Source organism: Phascolarctos cinereus, unplaced genomic scaffold, assembly GCF_003287225.1.
Source record: "Phascolarctos cinereus isolate Bilbo 61053 unplaced genomic scaffold, phaCin_HiC Scaffold_726;HRSCAF=1367, whole genome shotgun sequence".
NCBI lineage: Eukaryota > Metazoa > Chordata > Mammalia > Diprotodontia > Phascolarctidae > Phascolarctos > Phascolarctos cinereus.
The window spans coordinates 230,935,021-230,961,912 of NW_027556098.1; the positions used below are offsets into that span (position 1 = coordinate 230,935,021).

At 37.7% G+C, this 26,892-nt stretch overlaps 1 protein-coding gene across 1 annotated transcript in view; it reads left to right on the forward strand.

The window, feature by feature from the left end:
• Positions 1-26,892, forward strand: part of ITGB6 (integrin subunit beta 6) — a 96,630-nt gene that overhangs the window by 63,521 nt on the left and 6,217 nt on the right. The window contains exons 12-15 of the mRNA XM_021004895.2: positions 4,170-4,392; positions 7,078-7,172; positions 12,965-13,084; positions 19,920-20,086. Of these exons, the coding sequence (XP_020860554.1) occupies positions 4,170-4,392; positions 7,078-7,172; positions 12,965-13,084; positions 19,920-20,086 (605 nt within the window). The remainder of the gene's footprint in view (positions 1-4,169; positions 4,393-7,077; positions 7,173-12,964; positions 13,085-19,919; positions 20,087-26,892) is intronic.

Here is a 26,892-nt window from a genome sequence, read left to right on the forward strand (position 1 = left end):
TGCCCAGGGTCATACAACTAATAGGCATCAAGTATTTATGGCCAGATTTGAACTCAGGTCCTCCCAACTCCAGATCTGGTGCTCTTTCCATTGCTCCACCTAGCTGCCCCTGCCATTAAAGATTTTTTTAAAAGGCATTTCTTACATTAAAGATGTGCTTTTGGTTACTCAGGTTCCTTTTTTTTTTTTTTAGGCAATTGGGGTTAAGTGACTTGCCCAGGGTCACACAGCTAGTAAGTGTCAAGTGTTTGGTCCGAGACCGGATTTGAACTCAGGTCCTCCTGACTTCAGGGCCAGTACTCTATCTACAATGCCACCTAGCTGCCCCAGTTACTCAGGTTCCAAAAGGGGCAGTGTAGGCACGCTTCCTCCATTGGCTAAAATTTAGTAGCACTCTTTTGTAGGGAATGAAAAGGAATATTTAATTAGTCGCTAGCTTGCATATTAAGACTAAGCTACAACATGTATAATACATATGAATAATAGGATACTCTCAGAGTAAATGATAAACAGTTTCTAGCCCTGTAAACCTCACTTCATTTTGGCACAAATCAAGTTAGTTGAAGTTAAATTATGACTTACATAGCTTATGAAAATAGGCTAATATAGCTAAATATAGTTTAGTATTCTAAAGTATAATTTAGTAAAAGCAGAGTTTAGTATACATTAATATAAATGTAAACACTCACCTATTTCTAAAGGAGAATATTTTCATTCAAAGTCTTTCTAGATTAAAACACCAGGAACCAGGTTCCATCTTGTTTTCAGATTCTTGCTCTTTCTTTCTTGGGTTTTTTGATAAGGAATAGTGGGAAAATGCTCTTGGTTTATGATTTCTGTTGGAACAAATGACCATACTTGCAATCAAAGGCTTTTGTATGAAACTATATGGCCAGGGTCACAGAGGCAGTGTGGCCCAGTCAGTGGGTTGGTCTTGGAGTCAGGAAAACCTGGATTCAAATCCTACTTGTCACACATATCGGTTATGACACCACAGGCAAGTCGCCTCTCAGTGTCCCAGGTGACATTTTAAGACTTCCCATTTAACGAAGGTTGGGGAATTTTCATACAAGCAGCTGTTCTCCACACAAATGAAATTATAGATAGAACCCTCTACCCGCCCCCCCTCCCAAAAAAAGCTGTTTCTTACTGGTTGAACCTGCTCCACTCCCTTCTGTTAAAGCCTAGTTAGGAAGATAAGAAAATGTCTACCAACCATTAAATCAAGAAAAGGAAAGGAAATCCACAAACAAAAGAACAGCTGGATCCCTCTTCCTTAAGACAATGGTAGCAGCCCTTAGACGCAAGCAATACATCTTACCTTTGAGAATTGTGCTCAGGAGTTGTCCTCAGTCCACAAGAATTTTAAGCATTTAATGCTGTATCTAGTTTGCTCTGAAGATCATTTGGTTGAGCAGATTTTAGAAATCATTTTGAGAATGAAAAATCCTAGATAGCAATTTATGGATTCAGGTAAACTTGTGCAAAAATTATGGCTTCCTTAATATAATTCAAGAAAAGTCAAGAAAAGAATTATGATGTAGCAGCATTTATACAGCCATCTAAGGTGTGCAAAGCACTTTACAAGTATTATCTCATTTATTCCTTACAATAATCATATACAGTAGGTGCTCATAAGGTTACAGATGAGGAAAATGAGGCTAATAAAGATTAAATACAAGTATGTGAGACAGAATTTGAACTCAGGTCTTTCTGACTCCCTTTAGCTTCCTAAATACAGGCTAGAAAGACAACTTAGACCATAGAATCAGGATGACCTTGGTTTAAACCCTGACTTGGATGGATACTGTATGACCTTGGTTAAGTCTCTTAACCCCTCAAGTACCCCAAGTAAGTCTCAACACTATACATTTCAGAGAATGAATGATGGAGGGAGTTTCCACACTTGAGAAGCATCGTTATTATTATACCTTCTTAATGTCATCTGTGGGCAGTTAAGTGGCACAGTGGATAGAGCATCAGGCCTACAGTCAGGAAGACTCATCTTCCTGAGTTCAAATCTGGCCTCAGATGCTTACTAGCTGTGTGACCCTGGGCAAACCACTTAACCCTGCTTGCCTCAGTTTCCTCATCTGTAAAATGAGCTGGAAAAGGAAATGGCAAACCAATATCTTTGCCAAGAAAACCCCAAATGGGGCCACAAAGAGTCAGACATGACTGAAATGACAGAACGATATCATCTGCCAAGTATGTCAGCTATCTTTAAAGATATGAATATGTTGACATTATTATAACTGAATCTTAAAAAGATGGTGGTTAATAATAGTAATCCACTTTAAGGTTTGTAAAGTGCTCTATAAAATACCATCTCATTCGATCCTTACAATGACCCTGAGAGATAGGTGCTATTATTATTTCATTTTACAGATGAAGAAAATGAGGTCAAGAGAGATTGAATGGTTTGCCCAGGATCACACAGCTAATAAGCCACTAAGTCAGGATTTGAACTCTGGTCTTCCTGAGTCTAATTGTAGCACTCTATTCACTAAGCAATTTGGCTACCCCCAGATAAGGTTCAATTTCAACAGATTTTAAATCTTACATTAAGTTCAATTTAATAAGTATTTTGTATTATCAAAAGAATTCATTAAGCTGGGGTTTACCAACCTGGGTCTATGGATAGATTTCAGAAGGTCTGTGAAATTGTATGGAAAAAAAATATAATTGCATCTTTATTTTCACTAACCTCTGACTAAAATGTAGCATTTCCTTCAATTATGGATCTAGGCAATAAATATTTTTCTGAGAAAAGGTTCATGACAGAAAAAGGCTAAGAACCCCTGGGCTATCACAAAGCACCATGTTCAGCTCTGGGGGTACAGAGATGAAAATGAAAAATAGTCCATATTCATAAGAAGCAAATATAGTTGATATTCCAAATTTGAGTAGAAAAGGTTTAGTTACATTTTTAAATGTCATGATTAATTTTTCACAACTACTGAGCACTCTCAGTGTGCTGAGGATATAATTTAGAAAGACATGCTTAACCTTGAGAAGGTTATTCAGTTCTCAGCTAGAGGACCAATTGATAACTTCTTTTTAGACTAACCAGGCCTTTCTGTTTCTCCTGTTTCTACTGGTTAATCCCATTTTCCCTTATTCTGGGTTTATGAGCACCATCATAACAGAGTGGGCTAGAAAAAGAAAAGGAAGTGAAAAATTCTCAGGCCAATCCAATTTTCCAAAACCAAATCAAAACATCAATATTTATTGAACAGCAACTCTGTAAGCATCACTGTCTCAGGCTCCTTGTTACTCACTCATCATTTTGCTTCAGATTTTCTTTTAGGAGAAAGTTGAAAATAACTGGTTAAGATGAAACTTGAGAAATGTCTGATCTTTCTTTCTTTCTTTCTTTCTTTCTTTCTTTCTTTCTTTCTTTCTTTCTTTCTTTCTTTCTTTCTTTCTTTCTTCTTTCTTCTTCTTCCTTCTTTCTCTCTCTCTCTCTCTCTCTCTCTCTCTCTCTCTCTCTCTCTCTCTCTCTCTCTCTTTCTTCCTTTCTTTCTTTCTCTCTCTCTTTCTTTCTTTGGCTGTGTCCCACATGCCCACAAATGATGAAGCTGGCAGTATGTCAAGAGAGACAAGATAGGGGCAGCTAGGTGGTGCAGTGAATAGAGCACTGGGCCTGTATTCAGGGGTACCTGAGTTCAAATCCGACTTCAGACACATAACACTTACTAGTTGTGTGATCCTGGGCAAGTCACTTACCCCCATTGCCTAGTTAAAAGAGAGAGAGAGAGAGAGAGAGAGAGAGAGAGAGAGAGAGAGAGGAGAGAGAGAGAGAGAGAAGAGAGAGACAAGATAGATATGCATAGATGTATACCTAGTTAAAGATTTTTTTTTAAAATAGGAAATACTTGTTGGTAATTGTCCTTTGTTGTTGCTTGAGGGTGCGAATGTGGTTCTTTTTACCCCCCTGTCCTTTGTTATAATAATGAGAAATGATAGCATGGAAAGGGCAGGGGATCATTTCTCATTATTATAACAAAAAACATATATCTGATAGATATATATATATATAGATATATATCTATATATATCAGAAATATTGAATAGAATGAATGGGTGGTCACAGTGACCTTTTATCATTTTAAACCACTTACCTGTGAGTTTAACTACGGTTTGTTGTCCCTGGGTATATTTTATAGACAATGGACACTGTGACTGTGGAGAATGTATATGCAACAACGGATGGACTGGTGAATATTGCAACTGTACCACCAGCACTGACTCATGCATCTCTGAAGATGGCATGCTTTGCAGTGGAAGAGGAAACTGTACCTGTGGAAAATGTGTGTGCACTAACCCTGGGGCCTCAGGCCCTAGGTGTGAACAATGCCCTACCTGTGGTGACCCCTGTAATTCTAAACGGTAATATTGAGAGTAATGCCTTTCGTTGATAGTTTTTTAGGGGGGTTAGCTTTATGTGATACCAAAGTTACACTGAGTTTTCAATAGAGCAGACCCCAGCTTGTTTTTCCTAACATTTGGTCACAGAATATTAACCAGAAAGCAAGTGGCCAGCATGCACCTGTGATCCTAAGCCTGGAGCTTTATTTTTCACTTTCCTCCTTCTCTGTCTTGATTGTCAAGGACCACAATGTTACATTTCTGCTTGGGGCTCACATGGGGTAGTTGAGCTGATGTCCCATACTGATAACATCAGATTCACTCTGGGTTACAATACTAGCCACACAGAAGAGAGGCCTTAGAGACAGGCTGACAACACCCTTGTGTAGCCAATACCTTTTAGAGCAGAACAGACAAGCGGCTTCCTTATCACTACTTTCTACAGCCTGACCTTTCTGATTCACTTCTATCTATAGCACCACTGTGGCTAAAGAGACAGAGGCCCCTCCCAGACAATAGCACCGCTCCATTGGCCACACACACTGTTTAGGGTCTTTCTCAGGCAGACACTGCACACAGCCATAACCCTGTGTACTCTCTCATACCATATGAACAAACAAAGCCCATCCTCTCATCTTCCAAGCAGAGAATGGTTTCTTTACTTGCCAGCCAGCTTTTTAATGGGGTCAGGACAAAATTAGTGGGTCAAATCAAACTCATTTCCACAGCTTACACAATGAAAGAATGTCTGCCACATTTTACATAGTAAACATATTTATACAGCTCATATTTTCATTAACTCGGCAACCCAAATGGTGGCATTTGCATTTCTGATGTACACAGAGGGAGAACACCAATATTGACTCAGCAGCTACATATGAGTCGTGTCAAAACTTCTCTGTCACCATCCCAAGGAAAACTTAAAAAAAAAAGCCTAGAGACATGATTATAATGATTGCAAATACCCTTAGAACCTCCTTTTTGAGGTTTTTCTGTCATATAATATTCTTTTTCCCATTTTCAGTTTCTCTTTAAATGTGATTTCATTTTAAATGTGACTCATGAAGTATGAAATGGACAATTAACATGGCATGAAGATGGGTGGGGGCCAGAGGGAGGCTCTTAAGCAGCTACTCTATTAAGTGCTTATGGTAGTACGTTCAGACAAGCGAGGCCTGCTTTGTACATACCTGTTAGGAAAACTATAGCTGTTCAGGGTTACATGGAAACAATCTGTTAACCTTTTTGTTTGTTTGTTTTGTTATCGAAAGATAAATTCAGGCTCCAAATATTCCTTTGTTGTATTAACATTCTTAGAATGAGTTTGATTCCTAATTTTGTTCTTGGAGGTACCCTTGCTATATTTAGCAACCTTTCATTAAAAGGCCAAGATTAATAGTTTTGTTTAAGTCATTGGTCCATGTCTAATAGGAGGCTGAAGACAGACAAGAGGTTTCAGGAAGTTGAAATAGAAGACGTCCTTTCTTTTTGTTTTTGTTTGGATTGGAGTTTTTTCTTTTTTTCTTTTATGTTGTCTTTTTAATCCATAACAAATCAACAAATATTTAAATAGCTACTCTGTATAAGAGACCCTGCTGGATTTTATAAGGTCACATGTGGTAGTAGATGGAGTATTAGTTAGGAATCAAGAGAACTATGTTCTTACCTCCAGCTGACAGTGTAACCTTGTTCAAAAAATATCTCTTTATAAGAGATTAGTTTCTTCTCCTTTAAGAGGGAAGGCAGCTAGATGGTGCAGTGGATGGAATTTTGCATTTGGAATTGGGAAGACTTGAGTTCAAATTTCACCTCAGACACTTACTAGCTGTGTGGTCTTAGACAAGTCACTTAATTTCTGTCTGCCTCAGTTTTCTCATCTGCAAAATGGGGATAATAATAACACCTACATCCCAAGGTTGTTGAAAGATGGAGTAACATATGTATAGCATTTTGCAAGCAAATTGTTACTATACAAATGGGTAGTTATCATTGTCATTATTATTAAAATGAAGACTAAAATAATAGGGGTCCAACAGCTTCATTTTACAGATTAAGAAACTGGGTATAAAGGGCAGATGACTGATTAAGTCACAGAACTGAGGCTAAAACCTAAGTCTGCTTGTACCAAATGTAATGTTATTCCATGACACCACACTCCTACATAAGAGTTCCTCCAGTTCTAAGATTTTATTACCTATCTTAGAAACACCATAAGAAGGGTACTGAATATGTCTTTAATTCTTATTCAAGGATGACTGACTCTTAGAAGTACAAATGATTTTCCAGCCCAAATCATATTTTGGTGATTGGACCTTCTCCTCTCTACCCAGGAAAAAAAATTTAAACATAATTTTAAAAGATTCCATTCTACTTGTCACTAATTAGTATTAGGGGTAGGCAACAAAGCAAATAGTTATGGGCAAGGTTAATGTAAGGACAACATAGATGCCAGAACCCACTTGAATTTTTCCCTCTAAGGAAATTTAGTTCAGTCAATGGTAAGGCAAATCCATGGCAAGAATTCTCAGCTCAGCATCACAGTAGGGCTGAAATGTGTGTGTGTGTGTGTGTGTGTGTGTGTGTGTGTGTGTGATGTATACATGCATAAATTTATGTATATATATGAATGTATGTGTATGTGTGTAGTAATATTTATTCAGTATTTTCAACCAACATGAAATAGTTTCTTTCAAATAATTTTTATAGGAGCTGCATCGAATGTCATTTCTCTCCTGATGACCGGTCCAAAGGAGAATGTATGGATAAATGTAAACTAGTTGATGCGACCATCAGTGATGAAGGTTTCAATTTTCCTTAAATTCATAGCATGTATTTCAAATGTTCTTACGGACAAAAATGATGTAGGTTTTAGGTATTAACTAAAGTCACATAAGGAGGGAGTATATTATATAGTGGGGAAATCACTAGACTTGTAGCCAGAGGACCTGAATAGGAATCCTGATTCTGTGTAAACTTGAGCATGTAACCTTTCTAGGCCTCAGTTTCCTCATCTGTAAAATGAGAGGACTGGTCTAACTAGGCCCTCTAAGTTCTCTTTGAGCTCTAAATCCTAGAAAATAGCACTAGGGCCTATATTTTAGGCTCTAGTGCTATTGTCAATGACTTGATCTAATTCATGCCAAGACCTCAACACATTCACTTGGGTTTTAAAATTGAAAGGAAATGGTATGTCTAACCCCAGTGTTCTGGTATGTCTGATGGACTCATGACTAGGATAGTTCCAGTTGGCATCAGTTTTGTTGGCAAATGCTGAACTGCTTTTAATGGGAAATAGCAAATGCAGATGGAGAGCAGGATATGGTCTGAATTTTAGCCCGAAGTTCAGATAGCTTCCTCCTTTGTCTGTTGACCTTGATTCAAGGTTGCACAAAGGCAGGCCAACAGCAATGAACACAAAGGGAGCTGGATCAGTTCCCATGATCCTAGGCCATGAGGCACAGCTTCCAGACTTGGCAAGCCATTACTACATACACTCACACACCCTGCCTGTCAGCCTCCCTTCTCATACTCCTTGCCCTAATAAAGGGTGCAAAAAAAAAAAGTGCATGTGACCACAAACCAAGGGTCAAGGGTTTAAGAGACCTGTTATTTAGTCTGATTCTATTTAGATTTATCATTTTAAATTTAAAGACTTTAAAAAAACATATTTTTCAGGCAGCATTTTATTAAACATTTGAAGGGTCTTTGTATTAACTTGAAAGCCATTATGAGATCATATTTTCATCTTTGTTTTGTGGCTTCCCATGAGTTACACAAGATGGGAGGACCCAAATGGGTTCTAATCTGTATCGCTGGAGGGAATACCCACACTGTTGAGATCACAGATCCATTTCAATACTTTAGTATTTTTTTCCATAGTAGGGAAAAAAAAGTAAGGTGACTGATTTTTCCTAAGTGGAAATTTTGGGAGTATCTTATTTTTAATGGTAACAAATCACATGTGCCAATATATTATTCAGTCTGAGTTGTTGCTATACCATAAAACGTTATAGCAGATGAGACCTGAGAGTTAGCTCATGCTAAAAGCAATCATTGAACCAATAATTTATGATAATCTGTGAGCTATAGCTAGAATAGCTGGATTCAAAAAACAAGTATCCACTGCTTGAAGGATAGACCAACCTAGTCACATAGAAATTCTTTTGAAAATTATTTCTAGAGTTTCTAAATCAACATTTCTTAGTGCAAAAAAATTAAATCACCTAATCTTTGGTGGTGAAAAAAAAAGAAGGAAATCACTTTTAGGATTAGTAATAATGTAGATTAAAACTGCAGGAAAAAAAAACCTTTTCTTGTGCTTTGCTGGTGACTTAAGGGCAAATGTTTCGAACAATGAGAGAGGATAAATGAAGAAGATACTGTGGGTCTCACTTTAATATCAATGACAAAGCATGTGGTGAGACCAAATAAAGCAGCTGTCATGACTTTCTGCTGGTAACTTGTAAGGGAATATCTGCTCTTCAAGGTTCATTTCACAACAAACAATTGAGATACCATTTCTGAAAAATGAATGAAAATTTCAGGAAATGCACTACAAATTGCTTTTATTCAAGGCATTAGCAGTATAAGAAATGTAATGGGTTGATGGGGGAAAGGTAGATTGGTTGCAAAAAAAATGTAAATTGTGGTAATTGAAAAAGTTATTTCACTGTGTTTAATATATCACAATCCTTCAATTTGAGATGTCTGAGAGGGAAACCGTAAATTCAATTCAATGCAACAAACACATTATTAAGCTCCTAAGGGAGATACAAGGCTTGTATAAGCCCCCTTGGAGTGTAGTTTTTATTACAAGGAGTGAATAATCTTCAAAAGAATCATTTTTGCTAATGTTCATTTCCATTTCCTAAACTAGAAATGATAACTGCATTTTTAAAGCACTTTGAAAATGTGTATGAATTTAAGACAGATTTATTAGCCTGTGAATTGAGTGGTTGCTTTGTAACATGTTCCTTCTCTGAATATTTTTTCAAGTTACAGATAAAATTGTGTAAGTAGTTTTTCTGAGTCAGTGAAATACTATAGAAAGAGAGTTCAATTTGTAGTCAAATGAACTGGGTTCAAATCCTGCATCATTTACTTAGTTCTTGTGTAACCATCACTGTGTCGGTGAACCATGCTGGACCTTTGTTTTCAGTTCAATCATTTTTCAGTCATGTTCGACTCTTCATGACCCCATTTGGGGTTTTCTTGGCAAAGATACTGGAGTGGTTGGCATTTCCTTCTCTAGCTCATTTATAGATGAGGAAACAGAGGCAAACAGGGTTAAGTGACTTGCCCAGGGTCACACAGCTAGTAAGTGTCTGAGGTCAGATTTGAACTCAAGAAAAGGAGTCTTTCTAACTCCAGGCAATGCACTCTATCCACTATGCCACCTAGCTGCCCCTTTGTTTGCACATATATAAAATGAAGGGGTTGAATTACTTGGCCTTTGAGGTCCCTTCCAAATCTAAATATAACAAGATCCATTTTGAAAATAAGTAAAGGATATTTGAAAGCCCAGTGGGCATTTTAACAATCTAGTTTCCCACTCCTTTACAGATAGTAAAGTAAATTAAATCCTCATTCTTAATAGCTATCCTAGCATATGCACTTACTCAGCTATTGGGCAAGTGTCTTTTTGCTATAGGCTGTTATAATTAAGTCTGGATAATTGTGGCTTAAAAGTGTTTATTTGTGCTTTACCAAAACATAAATTCAAATTCAGTCCCTCTACCATAGTACTTCAAAACCCTTGTAGAAATTTCTGATTTTAAAAGAGGGTTATATCAATCCAGCAAAGCAGGACTTTTACAATCTTTCATCTATTCCCTCACCCCAATTCCTGCAATCTTACCTGTCTTCCATAGTCCTTTTTTCTTTTTTTTTTTCTGATTTTCATTGCCTGAAATTTTGTTTACACTGCAACATTCAGGAATAGTGCAGAGGGCTACCACAGCACTGAAAAGAAGGCCTGAGGACCACCAAGCTACAAAAGAAAACAGTTACTAATTATGAAAATCCATAGCCTAGGCTGGAATCCTGAGTATCACATTTGATTACACCCATTTCAATGCCCAAACACTTTAAAAAAAAGTATAAAACTGGAGAAGTAACTTTAATGAAAAAGAGTCCTGGAATAATTAAAGCATTATCAGGAATAAGAACTCACAGGTCATATTACCAGTTCCATTAAAACTAAATGATCTTGACAAAGTAATTTAAGCCTCCCCTTGCTTCAGATTTTTCCATTAAAAAAACCTCCAACAAAAAAACAGGATTAATATCACTCAACTGAAAGGAACTGTGATACCCAGTCCATGAGGCAATTCCCTATTTTTAGATGACATATACTAAGAGGAATTTAATAAGGAAATAGAAGGAAGACCAGTTCCATGATAAGTGAGAGAGGGACTAACTCATCAGAAGAACTCCTATTACAAGCAAATGTCATTGCATCTGGATAACTGCAGATGTCTATTTAAAATTAGCGAAAAGTATGGAATATACACTTTAACGTCTACAATTTTGTCAGCATTGGTTATCCCACTGCCAATCAAGATGGTAACCTTTCTAACATTTAGTAGAAAGTATTTAAGAGCTGCTGTGGCCAAAAAATTCAACACTCTTCAGGCAATCTGGTGATAAGCTTCTCCTATTTTAGCTGGATTGGTCCTAGGACAATTCCCTCACTAAGTACACCATTGACAGTTCGGCGCCATTTGCCAGAGCTGGTACTCCACTGGTAGAACCTTTGAGAATCCAGGGTCAGCTACACACCACACGGAGGCATCCATACATAAGTGAAGTGGTAGAGTATATACTTAATTCAATACTATGACTTTCCAGTACAGGCAATAGCTCCAATTAAGTTAACAAGCTATTATCTGTATTATCTAGAAAAGTCAGCTAACAAACATTTATTAAACATTTATGACATGCCAGGTACTTTGCTCCATGCTGCAGATACAAAGAAAGGCAAAAGGTTCTTAGATTCTGTTTTAAAGACAATATAAGAAATTTATAAATACTATATTAATTATGTATCTATAAGTAAAGAATTGTTTATAAAGTTTCCAAAATCAGCTATAACCTTAGTTGAAGTAACTCCCCTGAAATCTTATTTTTTACTTTGAATTTACTTGCCAAGTTTCCCACTATACCATACTGGAGGCAGTGGGATATGGTAGAAAGTGCACTGAGTTTGGAGGATTTGGGCTCAGATCACCCCCTCTGATATTTACTACCTGTGTGACCAGTTTAAGATTCAAGTTCCTCATCTGTAAAATGAAGGAGTTAGTTAGATTAGATGGCTTCTGAGGCCCATCACATTCTAGATCTAAGATCTTATCAAGTCCTTGGGCAAGGGAGGCAAATAATGCCTGATATGCCCTAGCCCTGAAAGAATGAGCTTTTATATTTTTTAAACTACAGCAGGAAAAAAAAAAGTATCCATTCTAAATAGCCTGGGGAGTTACAAATAAAATAAATGTACGAAGTTAACCAAGTTTAGTTATTCCTCTTTGGCATCAGAGAAAAATCACATAGAAGGTCTGAGTGAAAACTTTATTGACAAATCAATAAATGAGATAGATTAGAAGTCACCTAAAAGCCATATTTGGTGACAGAAACACTGAAAATAACCTTCTGTCAACTTCTATAAACTGGCCTGGTTTACAAAGGCCAGTCTTATGGAAACAACTATCAAACACAATGGTTTCTAGGAAAAAATTCCTACATAGAAGCCATTGGTCTGGAAGTTGTGACTAGAAAGAGATATAGCCTGGGTCTCACATTATAATTATATTACTTTTTTTTCACTTTCTGCACTAGATTTTTGTATCTTCCTCTTGAGTGAGCTCAGCCTGAAAGGGTCACTATTTGGGAGAAGTTTGAGAATAGCAGGATTGCATTCTCTTATAGAAATGTATTAAGTCCTAGGCCAACTAAAATGGAGGGCAAACTGTTAGTTCAGGTTACTCCCTTATTCACTGGCCCTTGAATCATATGCTTCCACAATCCCTGCGTTTCTGTTATTAATTTATGTTTACTGTTGTGACAGTGCACACTGGTCTTCTGGAGCTGCATTGTGGGAGGAATAAATGGATACCCCTTTTCAAAGTATCAGTATCAGTTTCATATGTGAATTATCTCCTCTGAAATGTAATCCCAAAGAATTGCATTCTTCCAGAAGCTCCCAGCCGAAGAGAACATACTGCTCACTCTTTGCTACAATCAGGACTTCTCTATTCCCCAGGCAGCTGGTGGCACCTGCCTTGGAAGTATTTTCAATGCATTGAGATTCAGAGTGTAGCAGATTGATAGGGGCATTTGAGGGTCAGTGCTGATGGGGGACACCTGGAACCATTTCCTGAAACATGAGGAAAACTTTAAAACTCACTTGGAGAGAAAGGGGAGGAAAGTTTGAAAGTAGCATTAAAACTCCTATTCCTCAGACTTTTCTATTCCCATACTGCAACTGCTGAAATCTTTCTTTTGTGTATTAATCTAATATTCATCTATGCCATGTGTTGTTACTCTTCATCAATGTTTAAATTGCATTTGACCTGGCAGATGGCTCCTTTCCCTGCAGATTTCTCAAAGGAAAATTCTGTTTCCTGCTCTTTGCAAGGGGAAAATGACTGCCTTATTACATTCCTGATGACCACAGATAAAGAGGGAAGAACAGTCCTTCATAGCATAAACCAGAAAGGTAAATAGCTTGACATGTATTGTCAGTGGCCAGAGATATTATTTACAGAAGGAAAAAAAAAGAACTTGAATACATTTTTGGATCACTTCCAAGGAGAAGCATTTTCAAATTTCTGGTGTAATGCTGTATTGAATGTGTGCATTCCAAAGAATGGAGAGACATTCATTCAAAGGCTTGAATATGTTTCAAATGATCTCCTAATGAGAAAGGTTAACAAGATTAGGTTCTTACGACAAAGTGTACCACACTGAATGTTGGCTGTGGGTTGGGGTAATGGTTAATGGGAGTGTAACCAGGGGAATGCCAAGGGGAAAGGATTGGTTATAACCACCAGCTTAACTAATGATACAGAAGATAGGTAAATTAGCATATAAATTCAAATCAGATATTCTAAGAAATCTAATTCCACAGATAAATAAATATAATCAGACAAACACTGATTGAGTGGTTTTACATTCATTCAGTTTTATTCAATAAGTACCTACTATGTGCCAGTCATTAGGAATGAATGAATGATGAATTAATGAATGGACAAACGAAAAAGCACTTATTATGCATTTACTATCTCACAAACACTGTGCTAAGTGAGTGGAATACAAATAGAAAAGCAAAACAATCCCTGTTCTCCAGGAGTTCATTTTCTAATACAGCAAGACAATATGTAAATAAGGACCCATTTTCAGAGTGGATGGAAAGGCCTGGAGACCCATTAGGTTTCAGCAGCAGAGTGATGGCAAGGCCCAGAAATCCTTAAAAGTACATCAGCAGGCACCATGATAACACCTGGGGATCTGGATTGTGCAGCAACAAGAAAAATAGCAAAGCCAAAAGGATGTGGTAGGATAGATTATAAGACGCAGTGGCCCATAGAGCACAGTGGCAAGGTCTTCTATCTTCCTAGAAGGATTGTACCTGCTCATCTTAGATGGGTGAATAGCCACCCCCCCACACAATAGTGCCATGGGAGCAAGGCCCATAAGGAAAGTAAGACAGAGGGTCAGAGTAGAATGGGGGCCCTGGAATCCTTCCCATGAGATAAGTGGGTCAAGATCTAGCCAGGAGGGGAAAAGAAGAAAGGAAAATTGACAGGAAGATTGAGGGAAAGAACTTTCTGCAGCATCTCTTCCATTGGGTTCACTGTATCTACTGGAATGTGGATGGTGAATGAACTGGGGCAGGAGACAGGTGGTGCTGGGCACTGGGGATGCCAAAAAAAAAAAAAGTGAAACTGTCCGGGCCTTCAAGGAGCTTAGTCTATTGGGAGGGGAGGAGAGTGAAACTTGGAGGTATATAAACCCAAATGTATCTAAATAAATACAAATTTTATACAAAGTGATTGGGCAGGGGAGGGCTCTAACCATTGGGAAACATCAGGGAAGGAATTGAGCCAAGTGTTGGAGGGCATTAGGGATTCCAAGTGGAAGGGAAAGAATGTTGGGTTTGAATTCAGAAGATGTGGATATGAATCCTGGCTCAATTACCTTACCTGTGCGGCCCTGGAAAAGTCATTTAGCATCTCTGGGTGCCCATTTCCTCATCTGACAAATGATGGGGTTGGAAGAGAGGACCCTCCAGGCCTGTTCTAGCTTGCAGTCTACAACTCTATCATTCAAAGCAGAGAGAGGGAATAACATTTATATAGTGCTCACTTTGTGCCAGCACTGTGCTCAGTGCTTTATAAATTTTTTGTACAAAATCTGAAAGATTTTACTTTTTTAAACTTTGATCTAAGTTTACTTAGATTCCATCAACTTGATACAGGAGCATTTGATATGAATCAGGAAATAAAACACTGTTAATAGCCATAATAAACTTTGTTTGAAATGCACATGTTGCAAAAAAAAATTTTTTAATAGCTTGCTGCCCGGATTAGATTAACGTAAATGCTGGACAAGAACAGTGTCAAAGAAAGCTTTAAAAACACCTGTTTTGATTAAGTCTGGGGTCCTATTAGACTAACTCTTCTGCCCTCTCAGTCTTCCTAGCCACTCCAACTGGATGAGGGTTAGTTAGTAAGGCCTCAGTTGTTTCCTGTAGCTGGTTTCTCATGGATGTTTCATCCAGGTAATGGATAAATAAACAAAGCTCATAAGACATATGCAAATATAAAAAGCTGCGAACATTAATAAATTACATCATCATGAAACACAGAAACACTTCACAATGTGCTAGTAAAATAACTGTTGCTTCCCTCAACACACACACACACACACACACACACACACACACATACACATACACACATCATACAAGAATGAAAACTCAGAGCTTATTTTATTTTTTATTTTTTAAATTTCATTTATTTATTTATTTATTTAGGCAATTGGGGTTAAGTGACTTGCCCAGAGTCACACAGCTAGTAAGTGTCAAGTGTTTGGTCTGAGGCCGGATTTGAACTCAGGTACTCCTGACTTCAGGGCCGGTGCTCTATCCACTGCGCCACCTAGCTGCCCCAAATTTTATTTATTTATTTTTTTGGCTAGGCAATGGGGTTAAGTGACTTGACCAGGGTCACACAGGTAGTAAGTGTTATGTGTCTGAGGTGGGATTTGAACTCAGGTCCTCCTGAATCCAAGGCCAGTGCTCCATCCACTGCACCACCTAGCTGCCCCAACACAGAGCTTATATTAAAGCTGAAGAATCATCTTCAAAATGTGTCTTAAATAAATTTCTTTTTGTACTATTTGATTCTGCATAAGACTGTACCAGCATGACTTGTTTTTCAGGCAATACCTAATTCCAAAAGGAAAAAAAATGAAAAAATGAAAAACAAAACAAAAAAGGAATTTTTTTTAAAAGAACCAATGAAAATACAACAGTTTATCATACTCAGCAAAAAACTCATATAAATGTTAATGAAGTATTCTATAGAAATGAATTTCTAAAGATACTTTTACTGTTATAAAAAGAAGTTGTTTTAAAAAGCTATTTACAAGCTACATTCTATGAAAAATATGCCTTAGGAAACCTCATCTAAAATTAAAAGACAGGATTGCCTGAGAAACAAATTCTACCCCACCCCACTCTCAGCGCTTATGTGCAGACAAGCCGCTTAATAGAAGATAAAGTGCTTTATAATTATTATCTCATTTGATCCAACAATTCTGGGAGGTAGTGCTATAATTATCCCCCTTTTACAAATGAGGAAACTGAGGCAAACAGAGATTAAATGACTTGCCCAGAGTCACACAGCTAGTAAATTCTGAGACTGGGTTGGAATTCAGATCTTCCTGACTCCAAGCCCAGTGCTATATCCACTGTACACCCAGCTGCCAGCTCTACCCATGGGTTACCTGTGTGGTGTCAGGAAATTCACTTTTCTGTAAAATGACGTAGTTCAACTGGATATTCCCCAAGGATCATCCAGCCTTAAAAATCTGTAATTTTATAGTCCAGATGAGGAAAGTAAGCCCCAAAGAGGTGAAGGAATATCTGTGTAGGTTAAAGAGCCAGGGCTAGAACCTAAGTCTGCTACTTCAGTGCTCCTCCCCCTACACTCTTGCTGCCTAAATCTTAATTTCTTTTTATTTTTTTTTTTGAATCAGTACATGATTTATTATGATCCATTTAGAGAAAGTTACCGCACCCAAAAAAGCAAAATCAATACTATTTTTTAAAAACTCTCAAAAGTTCAAACTGTTCTGTCCAGTTTACTAAAATGTTTCTATAAAATGATTGGAATACATCTTTGAAAGTTTCATTTTCAGTTCATGTGGCTTGGACATCTTGAAAGACAAAACTTGAAAAATGATTATGCCCTATTAAATCTTAATTTCTGAAAAGCAAAAGGAAACATAAAGGATAGAAATGAATATTGTGCACATGAATTCTCTCTCTTTGTCTCTCTATCTTTCTCTCTGTGTGTCTCTGCCTGTAACTCTGTCTTTCTCTGTGATGGAAAGCTCCTCAAGAGCAGGAACTGTTTTTTTTTGGGGGGGGGGGTCGGTTTTGTTTTTGCCTTCCTCTGTATTCCAGTGCTGAGCACAGTGGCTGGCACCTTGTAGGAACTTAATAAATGCTCATTGACTTGACTGTATCTCTGTCTGTCTCTCTCCTTCAACCACGTTTAGACTAAAATATTTTCTTAAGATGTAGGTGTGATTGCCTTTGACTTTAGATGTTTCAGACTAATAATTTCTGCTGCCCAAGCCCATTTTCCTGCACAGAAGAGCTTTCCTAATTTGTATTCTGACTGCAGGTGTTTAGGTACGATTCTCCCCGGGTTTTTATTACTACAGGCAGTTGCTATGGTGTCTTCCTCCCCAGTCATTACTTAAGTCAGAGATGTAGGGTTGGAGCAGGACACACACATATTCTCAATGGCACACAGACCTGCTGCTTGCTTCAATGGGGTGTCACTAAACCATTAAATACAGCCCTATTTCATTATTTTTGCTGGAATGCAATCTTTAGATCTTCAATACATACCCAAACCTTTTCATTAGGTCCCTTACTTAATTCTTTATAATCCCCTTACAAGGCATTTACTGGCAACATGAATCTTCTGGCTGGAGAACAAAAGCATGAAGACCAGGCATCATGCTGTTAGGGGGTCATTAGGCCCACCCAGATTCAGAACTGCTATAGATCCCTTCTCATAGAAGCAGCATGACATATTCCTCTTATATGTATAACACTACTCATTAAATTCCTACATTACAGACAAACTGAACTCTTTTCTGGCCCCATTCTCATCTTCCTCAGACTGTCTCTGTGCCTTTGCTTGTGTCATCTCCCACGGATGGAGAGGACTCTCCACCCATCTCACAACATCTTTCTTTTGACACCCTCCCCTTTGTGTAGAGTCCCCTCAAGGGCCATCTCCTCCATGAATCCTTCCCTCAAACTCTCATGTGAAAATTTACTCTCTCTACTGAAATTTCCACTAAGATCATTCCTTTATAGTTATCACACCCTTCTTTGAATTGTAATCATTGTGTACGTACGCTTCATTTTCCCTAAGTTACACTGTGAGCTCTGTGAGAGCAGGAAATGTAGAAAACCTGTTGGTTTGGTTTTTTTTTCATGTCTAGTACCCCATCCCAGTCTCTGCCTGAGGTAAACTCGGTGCCCCACTCTATTCCAAAATACAGTTCCACTACTCTATTCCTGATATCATTAGCTGGGGATCATTTACCCTGCCATTGATCCCCAAAGGCCACTATTTTGCCTGCCAGACCCTAAGTACTACCTGCCTTTCCATCAACAATAAAGCTGAATCTTCTTTTATTTTTCTTTCATAAAAATCATATGTTCTCTTTCCTTCCCAACATCCCCCCCCCAACTGGGTGGAAAGAAAAAAGAAAAACAAAACCTTCGTAATAAATATGCCTAGTTAAGTAAAACAAATCCCCCATTTAGCCAACATAGCCGTATACAAAAATGTATGTTTCATTCTGCAATTTAGTCCAGTTTAGCCTATCTCTCTGCCAAAATTGGGTAATGTTCTTCATCATACATCCTCTGAAACCATGATTGATACTTGTACTGATCAGAGTTTTGAAGCCTTTCAGAACTGTTCATTTTTACAATAGTATAAATTGTTCTTCTGTTTGAAACATCCTGTATATGTTGTCTTGGGCAATTAGAATGTGAGCTTCTTGACGGCATGGACTGTCTCACTTTTCTGTTTATATCTTCCACACTTAGTACAGTGTTCAGCACATAGTAAGCACTTCATAAATGCTTTTCCATTCCATTCCATTAATAAATGTTTATTCAATTGAATTGATCAAGGTTTGAATAAGCATGACTGGTTTTCATGTTTGATATCACTTTCTGCAGAATTTTGCAGATCTCTTTTCGTGATGATTTCTCACATCTTATTTTTATAACAGGAAAAGAGGAGTTTAATTACATTGTTTTGTTAAGAAATGTATCATATCTCTGAGGCATGCTGTAAGAATTGTTGCTTATTCTGCCATCAATATTAGTTGACTAATAGAGGGAAAGGCTATTTGAATTTAAAATTACTCTTGGTTTCATTAGCAGAGCTGGAGTAATATTTTCAGAGTACCTTCATACACATGGCACTCTGTAATGGGGAAACAGAATAAAATTTGAAAGATGGGATCTTCTCTTTGCTTTCCAAAAGAAGTGGTATAATGTGAAGAGCATTGGATTACATAGCAGGACACTTGGGTTCTTATCCTTGCGAAACGTCTTCAAGAGATTCACTTCATCAGTCTGAACCCTTATTTCCTTATCTAAAATGAGGGAATTAAGTAAATGCTTGCTCTTAGCTCTAAGACATTAATAGCTCCAAGACAAAGCATTTAGAGGAATTATTTTGTTTGAATTTTTTGTTGCATTCTTGAAACCAGTTGTAAAGTGAAGGGGTTAGACTACATGGCCTCTAAGTTTCATCCCAGCATTACATCTATGATCCTAGACTTTTGTATGGCAAAGGAAAACCAAGAATGAATGAAAAATGGATATTTAGTCGTTTACCTGTCCATTTATCCTTAGGATTGCACATTTGTATTTTAGCCTATGAACCATGTTATCCTCACTATTAATTTCTATATGCATTGCTAACTCTTGAGTAATACTGAGTCAGCCATGAAGGAAATGTTCAAATTGTTCAGCATATATAAATTCTTCCTTTTTTCTCCTATTTAAGGATAAAATTTTTAACATAGAGGGATGTACTCCCCCAAATCAACTATCCATTAAGAAATCTTTAAGCTAAACTAGAAGGATGGAGCCTCGTTATTTTCCCCTTTACTTTATGAAAATACAATTGAAAAACCTGATTGGGAATCCTTACCCTCTGTCAGTGGGGGAAATGTACTTACGATCTACACGCTAAACATGACTTGTTTTGTTTCCACAGATTGTCCGAAGCCTCCCAACATTCCAATGATCATGTTGGGAGTATCTCTTGCTATTCTTCTTATTGGGGTGGTCCTGCTTTGCATATGGAAGCTGCTAGTATCTTTTCATGACCGTAAAGAAGTTGCCAAATTTGAAGCTGAAAGATCAAAAGCCAAATGGCAAACGGTAGGTGACTTGTCATAGAAGCTGCTGACAGTAATTGGCAACACGTTGACAGTGTCCCTTTTTCTACCTTGTCAGTGAAGGAAGCTCTGTGGGAAATGGGAACAGTGGGAAAACCTCTCTATCCCAGAACTCACTCAGGGTTTCTTTACTGTTGTAAGAAACGCAGAGTCCCTTATTCCTTTCCAACCATCTGTCACTAATTGCACCCACAAAAGAAATTCCAATGGATATCTCTCTTAGCTGTTGCACTACTGTGTGGGAAACAGGAAATATCATCCCCTTGAGTGGCTAGCTTGTGGCTGGCTGGCTCTTGTGTTTTATGCTTATTTGCTTGGGAAATTGAGACTTTTATCATTCTGGACATCTCAGGAAATCCTTAGGGAAGTGGAGGCCTCCATGCAGGAATCTTCGAATCACCAAGGGTTTACCTCAGGACTCAGAGCTCCATCTGATGCAGCATGGAAGACATTTCTAAATATTTCCACAAAGGGGCTATATTATACCGGGTATAATCGTGTGTGTAAATGGCATGACAGTTCACACCAATCTCCATGGAAATGCCTTTCTTTTTCTCATAATATGCAACAATTAAATGTTATTTTAGAAAATCTTTTAGATATCACCCAGTTAGTTATTGTGAATAACATACTGTAAACAGCTACCTGAAAACCTATCAACTTTGAAAAAAGTACATGTGATATTTAAGTTGCTATACTTCCAGCAGAAAAGCACCTAATGGAACTCAATTTAACTTATTTCTCTTACACTTCCTTACAATAGATAATTAGATCTCTAGAGACCCAGGGAAACAATTTCATGGCTTTAATTTCCTATCCCTACCATGCATACTACATTCATCTATCTAATAGCAATTAATTTATGTTATTAAAAAACACAATAATATTATTGGGGGAAATATCAAAGCATACAGTTTACTCCATTCCAGTTGGTTTGTGAACCAGTGCTTTATACTACATATTTCTTTCTCACCTTAATTCTATTTCCTAATACTTTTTGGTCTACTGTCTTTAATGGTGGTATAATAGATAGAGTGTCAGGCTTGGAATCAGGAAGAATCATCTTCCTGAGTTCAAGTCTGTCCTCAGACTTTTACTAGCTGTGTAACCCTGAACAAGTCACTTAACACTGTTTGCTTCAGTTTCCTCATCTGTGAAATAAGCTGAAGAAGAAAATGGCAAACCACTCCAGTAATTTTGCCAAGAAAACCCCAAATGGAGTCACAAAGAGTCAGGCATAACTGAAAAATGACCAAACAATAACAACAACAAAATGTCTTTAATACTTTAAGGGAATGAGATTGCCTTTATTACATAAATATGTAGAGAAAAAGGGCATTTTTATGGCATGACTATTTTAAGTAATCATTTCAAACCAATGTCAGTATAATACAGGACAATGTTATTTGTCCAGTATTTTATGCTCCAGGTAGAAATGCCCACAGTAGGGAAGAATGTAGATGTGAATTACAGTATGGACATGGCAAATATGTTTATTCTATTCATTTAGACATCCAAACATAACTATAATAGGGAGCATAGTCGGTTGGAATATCATGTTCATGAGGCCAACATGGTTTATTCGGGCCACTTAACATCAGTTGACTTCACGACCAAGCACCTGGTCCCACCCTGAACCAGCTGCCTCCTGAGCACCTGGCATTAGTCACAAAGAGAAACATGTGAGAGAATGTGAATCAATCCTTTACCAGTCCTAGAAAAACAGTGCAAAGTACACCCACCTCCTCCATCTTTTTTTTAACCAGTCCTGTGATTTAATTGACATAGGAAACTCCCTCTACCAATGCAGATTACCAAGGATTCTTCAATTTAAAGTATTTGAGAGTTACCTGGAGTCCTTGAGAGGTTGAATGTTTTTGCCCAAAGTCACATAGCCAGATGTCAGAGGTAGGCCTTGAACCCAGGTTGTCTCAGCTCTGTATTGGGCTTACCTCTCACCTGCTTATCTTTTGCCACCAACAATAGCACACTATCATTAGTTATTTGCTATGTTTAAAGAGCATTTGTTGTGCTGGAGGGTTTTTTGTTTGGTTGATTTTTTTGATCCAGACCTGTGATTTCATTAGTGTGGAGAATTCCCAGTGAGGGAAGGGATTCTATCTGCCATTGCATATTATAAATGTTCTGCAACTTAACAGTCTTAGAGAGTTTCCCTACAAACACAAATTCTCCTAAAAACATAATTTTAAATGATAAAAGTCATTAAATTTATTTTTGTTCAGATGATTAATTTTTGTTATTAGTGTAACCTAAATTATATCTGGACCAGTATAAATTTTCTTGGCCTGGCAAGTGGCATCAGCAACAAACTTTGACTTCATAATTTTCCTGACCATCTCTTTATAGGGAAAGGAGAGAGTTAAGGTATTCCAAGAATCTTGATAGCTGAGATTCCTCATACCACTTTTGAAGGGTGGGGGAAGGGATTACAAGTTTTATGGACCCTCCTATTCCTTCTTCCTTTTCAAGAAAGTCCCTCCACTGTTTAACCATAGGATGGCAAACCATGGTGTAGGACGTTGAGATCCTGGACTCCCAAAAAAACCCTTTTTGTGGTTGGAGGGAAAGAAAAATAATAAATTTAGAACTTAGAGATCATCTAGTCCAATCATCTCATTCTACAGATGTGGAAGCTGATGACTGAGAGGCCAAATGATTTGCTCAAGGTCACATAGCTGATAGGGATTTGAGAGATTTGAATCTATGTCTTCCTGATTCCAAGTCTAGCCCTCTATCCACTTAATCACAGTGCCTTATGTTAAGGAATGAAGTATAGAGGTCTTTGCTGCCACCATTTTAGGGCTTTCTTTCTTTTTATCTTTTCTTTTTAAGCTATCATTTTGAGTATTAGTAACCTTTCTCCTCTAGGGTCCCTTCCATCTCTAGATCTTGGATGTTATAATCCTCATCACCTATAATCCTCCTCATAGTAATTTATTATTGAATTCAATTCAATATTTATTAAGTACCTACGGCATACAATGTACAAAGTAGTAGTACTACTGAAGTAATAGTTCTTCAATGCAACAAAAATTATTATTCTACACTGATGACAATACACACTGGAAGCATTTCATCAGTGTAGGGAATTTTGGCAGGGGAGGAAGGGGCAGCATGTGGAAATTCTCTCCACTTGCTTCCATGGCTTAATTTATAAGAACTAGAAAGTGGCCTAAACACCATGGTGATTAAGAATTTTGCAAAGGCTCTCACAGCTTAACCTGTCTGTGTCAGGATTTGAGAGTCAAGATTTGAATCCAGGCCTTTCTGACTCCAAACCCAGTACTCCATCCTCTCTAATGAACTGTTTCTAGCAAAAATAGATAGGAATATAAACTCTATACACCTAGGCAATTACAGATATGCTCACCTACTTACAGAGTGCAGACTTGTCCAACTTAGAAGACTATTCCCTCTGTATGCATACTCTTAACCATTTCCCAATTCTGGTTCCTTTCATCTAGCTCTCTGAGTAAACTTTCCTTTCCTTTTTTGGATATAAACTGAGTTTTCCAAACAGTACTTCCCCCAGAAATCTGCCCCAAACTTTATAAAAGTAAAACCTTCTTTCCCTTGCTCTCCTCTATTTTTTCTAGTAATTTGAGCTTCCTTTGACCCTCCTGGCCTTTAACCCTACAACTACTTCTTCCTAGGGAGACAGAGAACTAAAGGAGTAAGGCAGCCTTTGTGTACCCCCAAACAAAAAATTGAAGGCTACAGTCTTGGAGTATATACATATATGCAGAGGACATCAACATAATTACAGGAAGGATCTTACACTACCATGTCCGACGTAATGGGAGGAAATCCCAAGGGATTCATTACAGGCAGCCTGTGCTCAGACTTAGGGACTCTCAATACTGATGCTCCCATGGGGTGGGTGTTTGAGGATCACAAAGGCCCAAGCTGGGCTGTTTGTACTTCCATGTACAACCCTTGATTTGTTTTTCCATTAAATAATAAATATGTGTACTGCAGACACTCGGGCAATTATATGATGTATATCTACTAATCATCATATTTTATGTTTTCATTAAAAAAAACTTTTCAATAATATTTTAATTAACAGTTAATTTTTTCCAAAACATGAATTGTTCTTACCCAGGATGTAAGACATGATTGAAATTCAAATGCTGAATTTTATGCTGTTCCTTCATCCAGAATGGGACACCACACATTATGAAGCATAAATGAAATGAAAAATATTATTTCCTTGTCAAACTGAGTTTCTTTGAATAACAAATGTTTAATGTTCATGCTCTGACTAGATAATGATTACTCAACTCAGATGCAAAACAGATTTATTTCACATAATTCAGCTCAAGTTTCACTAATATAGATGCCCTACCGGCAGAAGTTTGTCTCCGTGGCCTCTCTTTTGGGGTTCTCAATTCAATTCATATTTTACCCAAGACCAGTTTCTTCTTCAAAACTTCAATTTGATCTGGTCTTAAAATGGCACTCAACTGCCCAAAAGAAGTGACCAATCATTTCTCCTTGTCCAGAAGCTATTATTATTGTCCTCTAGAGACAAGGGTGCTTATCCCTCAAAGCCTGTGAAAGTGAACTGGAGAAAAAGGGAATCTTCCGAAAGTGTATTTCACAGAATATAAGAAATAGGACTGAAATCTGCCACTTTGACATAACCGTACTTTTTGTATGACTAGGACTCATTTTTCATATTAAAAAAAATAAAGAGAAGGAGGTTAAATTCATCTTTGATTAGAATTTTTTTCAAGGTTGTCAAGTCATTAACCTGAGAGACAAAAAAATGTTCTGTTTGACATTTCTTCTAGTCATGAATTGGTTTCTGCTGCACTAAGCAAATCAAGCCTGCTTTTTGTACTTTGGTAATCAGTGAGGGATCAGTGGGTCATGACAAAGAGTTTTCCTATTTAACAGGTTTTTTTCCCCATTTCTAAAAAAAACCTATTAATTGCATTTTGCTAAACATGCAAGAGGCAATTAGGTGGCTCAGGGGATGGAGTGGTAGGCCTGAAGTCAGAAATAACCTGGGATTAAATCTGGCCTCAAATACTTATTAGCTGTGTGACCCTGGGCAAGTCACTTAATCCAGGCAAGTTTGCCTTAATCCACTGGAAAAGAAATGACAAACCAAAGATATTGATCTTTGCCAAGAAAACCCCAAGGACAGTATGGTCCATAGGGTCACAAAGAGTCATAAACAGTAGAATGACTGAACAACAGCAATACTAAGACGTGCAAACTGAAGGATGTGCCTTAAATCCTTTATAGCAGCTTTTTCACCCCTGGTTGACTAAAAGAGATGAACTTAGAGCCATACCTTCCAAGTGTGTGGAACGTAGCCTTATCTTAAAAAAAAAAAAGATAAGGCTACTGATTTTCCATAAAATGGGAAAATTCCAGGAAGAGGTATTTCAAATGGAAAGCTTATTTTGAGAGGAAAATAATTATTTATGAGGAACTGAAGAGGGCAGCATGCACATATGAGCTTGTAATAACTTGTTTACATGGATCATTAAAGTTTGGAAAATGTTTTCACCATAGCCCTAAAGGATAGGTAGTAGCATTCTTTCACAGATAAAGAAATTGAGACAAACAGTATTTGAGTGAGTAGGGGACAACATGGTGCGGTGTAAATGTACTGACTTTAGAGATATAGACTCATGCTGAATTTGGTGTCTGTGAGCCAAAGGACCTAGACTCTAGTCTCTTCTTTTCCACTTTCTACCTGTATACTTTGGGCAAATCATTTAACCTTTCTAGATCTCACATGTTCAGTCAGATGATTGAATTGGATGATATCTGTGGTTTCTTCTAGCTCTAAGACTATGGTTCCATTACTTGCTCAGGGTTACATAGCAATTGGCCAATACTGTCTCAGAGCTCTCACTCTCTATCTCTATCTGTCATTCTTATATACATGCATCTCTTTCCTAAACATTTATTTAGCCAAAATATAATCTTTATCCATTTTATCGGTTGTGCCTTATTTAAACAACTAAACTTATTTGGGTACATGTCATACTACTCTTTCCCTGCCCCACCTAAGGGGTAAATTTCATGGGGCTGGGAAAAAACTAGTGGGGAAAGAGACTATGTTGCCTGTTTTCACACACACACACACACACACACACACACACACACACTCATATACGTATGTAGATCTATATCTATATATCTCCAGTGCTTAGCATAGTACTTTGCAAATGTTAAACACTAAATAAACATTTTTTCATTCATTTCTTCAAAATCAGAGCAGCTCACCGAAGGAGAGCCAGCCACCTCATTCCCACCCGCACTCCAGTAGCAATCTGACCTAGACGTCCTGATAAATATATACTTCCTCATTTTTCAGTTCCAGACCCTCACTCCACCTCCTTACTCACCACATTAAAAATGAATATTTTCAATTTAGAAACTTGTCTCTGGTCCCATTGCCTAGTTTTCTTTCAATAATTGTGATTCTTAGTACAGGGCAGTACTGAAAATGATGTGGTAGAGGGGCTGGTGGTAGCTGGACTTCTGAGTTTCGAACCCACGTTCTCCTTTTTGCCATCTAGTCACTTTGATCACAGGGCCTCTCAGCTCTCCTTCCTGTTCCAGCATAGTCTGGACCCACTTTGCAGCAAAATTCAAAGCATCTTCATCCTTTGGCTCTTAGACCCCATCCATCCCAGCAATTCTATTAAACAGGCTGAGAAAGATCACTATTCAAAGGAAAGAACTAAAGTTTGGGGTTTTTTTCCATGCATCATCATGTACCCCCCCCCAAAAAAAAAGACC